The sequence below is a fragment of the Charadrius vociferus genome, unplaced genomic scaffold, assembly GCF_000708025.1.
Source record: "Charadrius vociferus isolate BGI_N301 unplaced genomic scaffold, ASM70802v2 scaffold67, whole genome shotgun sequence".
NCBI lineage: Eukaryota > Metazoa > Chordata > Aves > Charadriiformes > Charadriidae > Charadrius > Charadrius vociferus.
The window spans coordinates 445,154-452,650 of NW_009649485.1; the positions used below are offsets into that span (position 1 = coordinate 445,154).

Genomic DNA, 7,497 nt, shown 5'->3' on the forward strand with positions numbered 1-7,497 from the left:
AGTCCTTCATTCAGTTCTCTTGGCTTTGCCAGTGCAATTTTGTGGTTAGTGTTTCAGTACTGTTTTAACATGTACTGCTGAGATGGACATTCTACCTATAATTCTGATCAGATAACTTATGTGCTCTTCGCTGTTAAAATTAATTTTTTATTAGTTTATTTGTAGAGACTATGGCCAGAAAATACAATAAAACTATCTTGTTTCATTGCCACAATTTCACAGGTTTTCGTTAAAGCAGATGGTTCCACCCACACCCTGAAATAAATGAATTTAATTCTTCATCTTCCTAGTAATTTGTTGCACTGATTTCCCCCCATGCTTTTTTGAGTCCTGATAGATTTTTGACTGGTTTCTATTCTTGTTACAGATTTCTGTTGTGCCATTCATCTTCAGATTAGGGATTTAAATGCCTTGTATCTCCTTTTTCATGGAGAACGGGTTTCATCTAGAAGTTAATTCAAACAGATAATGTTACATGTATGAGCTGGCCGCGTAATGCCCAGTGTACTGTGGCTTGCCAGGAAAGTCAAGTAATTCCTTCTTAGGCAAGCCTTCTGAATGTGGTTTGAGATTTAGAAGATAAAGAGCCAGAGCAATGTTGGCACACTCAGACTAAGCAGTGCTATTTTAAAGGCAGATGTTGGACTATAGTGCTTGTTGGTCTACCAGCCTACAATTTAGGTTTATCTCCTCCCAAATTATTCATTATAGATAGCTATGACGCTAGGGAGATACCCATTTTGATTCTCACAACTCCTGTATTTATCCTTCTATATAAGTAAATAACAAACTTTAAAAGGCAGGGAGAGCAAACAATATTGTTCTAAATGACCGTGTGTATCAAGCGAAGTGACAGCGCACATCTTTGCAGGCTGAGTCTCCCAAAAAAACAAAAGCCCTGCAGCTTGGGAGGACAGAAAAGCCACACTATCTGCACATGAACTGAAGGGCTCCAATGATGTCTGGTATTATATGTTGGACTTAATAGCCCTAGTTGAATAAAGATTAAGTCTTCAGTGTTCATAACAGACTGAATGCAGTATATTGCAAAAAAATCCTTCCTTAAAAAAGGAACAGGCATTTGGAGGAAGCAAACCAATATTATTTCCCTTCTTGGCTAAGTCAGCAGTGAGGAAAAGGAGTGGCTAAGCCAGAAGGACAATCTTTACACTTCCCATGTGTGACACATGCATGGGGCCCCTTAGAGTAAGATGCTGCCATCAACTTTTGAACTCTACATTGACAAATATGCTGTAATAACTTAGCAGTTCCTCATAGCTTTTGCTTTTGCAGTAGTATGAAGTAAACTCCTTTATCTGCATAGGCTAGAACTGTATGGATAAGCTCATGGCAATGTTTAAAGCTATGCCCTACTGTGCACCACATTCGTGTATGCTATGCGCTATACCTTACGGTGCAGAGACCACACTCACCTTGTGCTTACTGTCTTGACGCTGACTCAGCAACTGGCTTCTGCACTCCAAAGGCAGTGATAAAAATATTCACAACTACTATAATGAATACTAGTCCAGTTGCAAGGTTGTTGAGGAAATCCAGCTTTCCATGTTTTGCGGGGTTGTTAAGGTCGTATTTTACTTCAAAGAGAAAGGAGAAAAAAAAAAAGTTTTAATTATATGTATATTTCAAAATCCAGAATAAAAGTCTTCACTACTCATGTGGTTCAAGGATTTCTCTTACACTGAGCTATTTGCATCAGTCATACTTAAAAGGGAAGTAAGATTCTGCAGTGTCAGTAAAAGTGCTAAGGGGAAGATCTTTAACCACAAGGAGTCTATTAGATTCCAGTAATTAGCAACTAATCTCTGTGGCTGCACATGGGATGTAATGGATACACAAATACTACTAGAAATCCTCTGAGTTCTTGATCTTTTGAAATCTAGTTTTGTTGCAGACTTTAAGCGTTTAAAAATTATTTCAGTCTTGAACACATGAAGCTTGAAGCCCTGACAGGATGGAATGCAGTTAAATTTCCTATGGCTAAACGGCTGCAGGTTCTTCGCAGACAGCCCAATCTCTTTACCAGTACTGGGGCTTTTTTGTACTGGTGCCCTTCCCCAGCTCTACTCCCTGCTTTTGCACTGATCATGTTTTTAGAAAGTGAGGGCATTTTATCTGTTAAACAGAGGAAGATCTCAAAGCTGCAGTCCTTTTTACAGAGCATCAGCTGTGTAAACATTTTCTTTTGTTTCTTGCAGTTGTTCTTTGGTTGAACTGGTAATGGGAGTGAGGGAGGAACATGCAAAAGAGATAGTACTGATTTAGTGTACACTTTGATTCCAGGCCTTGGGAAAACATAAATGAGTCACAGTGGCCTGATAACAGACCTGATGATAGAGTAAAGCACGTGCTTGCACATCAAGAAGCCTGGGGGTGCTTGCCTGGTATCATGCAGAAAACCAAGATTTTCCTGTCTCTGTTCTCTTGCAGTAAGGGCTCTGCAACTCAGACCTTCAGCTCGATTTCTTTGATGCTGGTGGAATGAGTGCTGACGAATTCTGGAGCATGTTTTGAGAATTGTTTTTGTCTTTAAAGACTCCTAGTTCTTAAATGCATAGATCACTGGAGCTTGTGTGTGCATGTACGGGACACGTGACAGAAAGTTTATACCTGACAAGTTTTCACAGCAACATAAATAAAACTTTGAGCTCCTTCTGATAGGCACATCCACAGATGTGTAGCTTACGACTCTACTGCACGAGATAAACTTTGTTATTTGTTTTTAACATAATGACCCTGTCAACACTGCAGAACTTAACCACAGAACCAAGACTTCCTTGCTTGCTGAAGCAGTTAAGTAGAAGTGGTGGCAAACGCACTCGTGAAGTATTAAAAGCCAGGTTCACTTGGTGTCCCTAATTAGGAAGTCTAATGCTGTTTTGGTTTCAAGGAATTCTGGGTGCCTGTTCGAGTCCTGTTTGCTAAAGCAATACAGTCACGCTTCACAGGCCAGTCACAGCACTGAAGAACAGCGTGGGGGGAACTATCTCAAAAGCTTAAACTACCGCACACCTGTGTAGGCATGAAATAATTTAAGCTCAGCAGTACTTAACCCTGAAAATGAGTTTACACATGTCTGTAAAACATCTGGAACTACGGGGATGCTTGCATCCCAACGGGACCTGGAAGGACTCTAGTACTGCCATGTGAATGAAGCAGAATAATGAAATGGAATAATTAATCCTGAAGTATGGAGGAAAAGCATTTATGACAGTTGGTTTGAAAAAGAAAAAGCAATAATGGCCTGATGTGTTTTGTGAGTTAAAAGAAATCGGGCTCAAAGGAGAACTGACACTTTCAGAGCTGCCCCTTTGTCCAAATAAGGGTCACAGCAGACAAGTATTGCTTGTCAGTTTAGGCGGTGCTCTAAATTTTGAAGTAGAATTGCAGCAATCCTATCTTTGTGATTATAGTACTGAAGATGATGGGTGTTTGTGAAAATGTTCTTAAGAACAGTTATTCTTTAAGTATTTTATTACAGTGGGATTAGATTACTATGATTTCATGCCACTTAAACTATTTCAAGACATTCTTTCCCTTTCTTCAAAAAAGTTAAGACTACCAAATCACTTTCAAGAAGTTTGCTGAACATTTTTCAAAATGTTTTTGTGAAAGGCTCTTTTGAAGGAGGAAAAGCTTTTAATCCCTAGTAGAGAACTGTGAGAACTGGTGGCTCCAGGGATAAACCTCTGTCTCAAGGAAAGAAACTTGATGGTTGTAGACTTTTGTTTGGACTTGTGAGAACTTGTAAGAGGCACAATTTTGAGGCTGGACAGAAAGGAAAACTGTTCCTGCAGGCCAAAACTACTAAATACACATTGTAAAAAGGAAGTTCTTCCTATGATGCCTGTATCTTTGTACCTTCATATCCTACTTCCTATCTTTAATACTTTCGAGCTCAGCACAACAGCATCTCTCCAAGAGCATACCACCATATGCCAAGTGCTTTGTCACCCTCGGTATGTCAAACCTACAGCCACTGCTGACTGCAGAGCGCAGGCTGAACTCCTGAAGCATCTCACTGCTTTCTATGTGGTCTGTGAACTCCACCTCAGCCCAAATTTGGAGTTGGGCTGCTGGGTACTCCCTTGACTTTCAACACGACAACAATAAAAGTTACAGAGCTGGAAGCTGCTTTGGCAATGTTTGGCAGAAACAAACATTAAAAAGCAATTTGTCAGCATATACTGAAAAATTATTGCCCAATAAAAACCAGGGAACTTGTTTACAGCGTCAAAGCCTGCTTAACTGAAACAACCACCAGGGAGATGCCTTCAACCAAGAAACAGGTAACTGTTTGGCTAATTTTTCCATGACTCTCTTCCCGCATCCTCCAGTATCATCAGGTTGCTTTTTCCGGTCCCTTTCTGGAATCTCCTCTGAGCCAGGACCTGGATTTTGCTCTTGTACCAACTCTACCAAATGCACACAGCTGTATTCTGTCTCTTTTGTAAGAAAATAGCTATGTCAGCTGCATATCAATATTACAAGCCTTATGCATCCTGGTTTCCTAGGAACTTCCTCCTTGAACAGAAAGTTGTTTTTTTCAGTTGTGCTAAAAATGGAACTTTGAAAGACTAACAGAGATGCCAAAGGTGGCACCTATAACTTAGTAAATGCCATGTGTGAACTCTGGCTATCACCTTCAAGGCTCTTCATTCACGGGAGACTTAAGATCTATCATATAGTACCCATTAATTTAAAGGGAAAGATTTGAAAAAAGTTATGAGAATAAATGATCATATATCACTAGCAAAAGAAGTGATCCACAGCTGTTTCCTACCAGTGAAGGCATCATTTATTTCACTGAATAATGGGGTTCAACTGATGCTGAAACCTAAACATTTCCTCTGATTTCCACAGGTATCTTCGATCGACTCTCCAAATTTATGGTTCAGGGTTTGGATGCTCCTAATGAATGCTGCAGGTTTGCAGCAACTTTGCAAAGTGCCACTGGATTCTTTTTGCATTTTGTCTTGCAAAAGCATGGGGGAAAATATCACAGTAGGTTAAGATAGCAAAGAGAAGTACTGAAGACTTGTTTAAGGTCAAAACAGAAAACAGTTTTCCAGAAGAGTGCTGTCTCTCCACTCTCTGTGGAGCTTTAGTTGGGCTTTTTTTTGTAATTCATGCTCTCTTAGTGATGAAAGTGTTTTAGAAATGAGCCTGGTTCAATAGCTACTTAGATCAAAATTCTGCCTTACAGAATAAGGCAGAAGGTGTAGGACATATATATGCTACTAATCTAGCAATACTAACTTAAAATACCTAATTTTTAGTGATAAGTACTAGTTCTTGTGCCTCACAGCATTATACCTATTAGTACTGCATAGTAGAACCACTGTTTTCAGGAACAGCAAAGATGCTGCATTGAACTTCTAGGAATGTGAAGGTCAGTCATTCAACAATGAAGACATAAAGGGGAGAGGAGGGGAAGGCAGGGAGCAGGAAACTAATTCTACAGCTGTCTCATTAAATGTGTCCAAAGCACGCACTAACACACCTCCTATTTGAACTCATTATCTCAAAATGATTTCTAGCATACGTCAAATGTATTGCATCACATCCCTTTGGCAGAAAGTAGAAAAGGTTTCCCTACTGATAAGCAGAATTCAAGATAATCTATTTATAGTCCCAGGATGCTTCTCCAACTGTGTTTTCATACTATACATAATTTCAAATTTTTTGACTGAAGTCATAGTACATGGATAATAGATGAGGTACGTTCTTATGGTGAAATCTTGTTCCAACTAGCCTATTTTTCTTTTTAGGTTCAATTTCAGTTTAACACAGGTTTGAAAATTAACAATAACAAGTACATTTCTACCAGTCCCCACCTAGAGATTTAGGATGCTTGAGTAATTTCCTAAATTTAAAACTAAGGGTTTCTTTTCATTATTGTCCAGCCTTTGCTATCAGATCTGAGTGCAGAAACACAAACAAACTGAAGGCAATGTGCCATACCAAATGAATATGGACATTTCAATTTTCACTTCTATTTCAGAGTTCTATGTTCACAATATATTCTTCCAGTATTGCTTATATGACTGATACAGAACAAACACATTTCAGTCACAAGATTAAGTAACAGGTCTTGCCAGAAACAGTATTATGAAACCAGGCAGGCTGCATGATCCTATCTGGCCTATTAATTTTTCTTTTACAGTATTTCATCATTTTCCTTCCTCCTCAGGCCTTCTGAAAAGAAAAATATTCGTGGTCTGGGTACATAACTATGAGGAAGTTGATCAAAATTGAAGATTCCACATAAAACTGTCCTTACTCCTTTTGTTGCAGTATTTCTATGGTCTTAAGAGACAACTTTAATCAATTCTGAGGTACAGTCTTTCAAATTTAACAGCTTTTTAAAAACTAATGGGGAGTCTACATACCATCTTATAGACTACAGCCTGTAAGAAAAACACACGTCAATGGTTCCTGCCGTTGCTACATACCAAGGAATATCAGGAGCACTCCCACCATAACTTGCAGTGTGAGTGACAGGCTGATAAGAATGATAAGTGGGATGTAGAAGGAAAAAGAAGGTCCTTGCTCCATCACGGCTTTCAGCTGGGATGCATTGGCCATCAGCAGGGCAATGTCCAACATGCTCTCCGCGGCGCTCTTCTTATTTGCGTAGTGGTTGATATTCATCGGTCCATTTCTTTGAAACCACTGTGATGTTCTGCGCTAAAATTGGGAGAGGGAGAAAAAGGTTATTCTCATCTCTTTTAATTGGTGTAGTGAATGAAGAGATGACTTGGTCTGTCGACTGATTTCTGTAATCACACTGATAGAGTAATAGCGGTACTGAGACTACCAGTGCATCTTTTTCACGGTTACCACTGTCCTCCATCTGATAAGAGAGCAGTAAATAGTGTCTGTACCGGACTTCAGCAGACACGCTTTTTCCAGCTTGTAGGATCAGTCTGAACAGTCTGTATGTTTCGACTCTGGGAAAAGGAAAGATTGAAAAAGCTGAAAATTTTGCCCTAAGGAAACTTGAGTGGGAAAACCACTGTAAAACAATCAAGCAAATAACAAATCGTTGCAGCTAATTTACTCCTAAAGGCATACTTAAAAATATTTATTAAATTCAGTCTCTGTCACTACTCATCTACATAGTTCCTTAATTACTCATGAGTGTCATTTTGAGGATTTATGTGGAAGCTGGCCACTGTACGAGCTTTGCTTGACCTCTTTAGCCCCTGCTGCTTACTCCGCCATACCACTGTCCAGGTCCATCCAGACACAGTGAACTGGGTTTCTGTTTAAATATCAGATGTGGTTGCCAATCACTGCCCAATTACAAGGGAAATATTTCTTTCCATTTTCACATCATCACTTGTGTGGTTTGTTGTTTGTTTTTTTTTAAATACCCCTACAAACAAACAGGAAAAATAAAAAACAAATGCAGGGCAAAACCACAGCTAGTTAACACAGTGGGATGAATAAAATGAGCATTTCCTGATGACAATT

The 7,497-nt window shown here is 39.3% G+C and overlaps 1 protein-coding gene across 1 annotated transcript; it reads right to left on the reverse strand.

Annotated features, from left to right (window-relative positions):
• Positions 1 to 1,440: 1,440 nt before the first annotated feature.
• Positions 1,441 to 7,263, reverse strand: NINJ1 (ninjurin 1). Its single transcript, XM_009889945.1, has 4 exons — positions 7,238 to 7,263; positions 6,830 to 6,971; positions 6,474 to 6,708; positions 1,441 to 1,595 (listed from the first exon to the last, which is right to left on the reverse strand). Exons 1-4 carry the CDS (start codon positions 7,261 to 7,263, stop codon positions 1,441 to 1,443), a joined length of 558 nt encoding a protein of 185 aa, XP_009888247.1.
• Between the last annotated feature and the right edge of the window lie 234 nt (positions 7,264 to 7,497).

What these genes read in the sequence shown, in the direction of transcription:
- NINJ1 (XM_009889945.1), bottom strand. Translation starts at nt 7,263, where the DNA reads ATGGACCTGGACAGTGGTATGGCGGA. An exon ending in AAGATGCACTGGTAGTCTCA is followed by an intron (nt 6,709 to 6,829) that starts GTACCGCTATTA and finishes TCCCAATTTTAG; the next exon opens with CGCAGAACATCACAGTGGTT. An exon ending in AGTGCTCCTGATATTCCTTG is followed by an intron (nt 1,596 to 6,473) that starts GTATGTAGCAAC and finishes TTCTCTTTGAAG; the next exon opens with TAAAATACGACCTTAACAAC.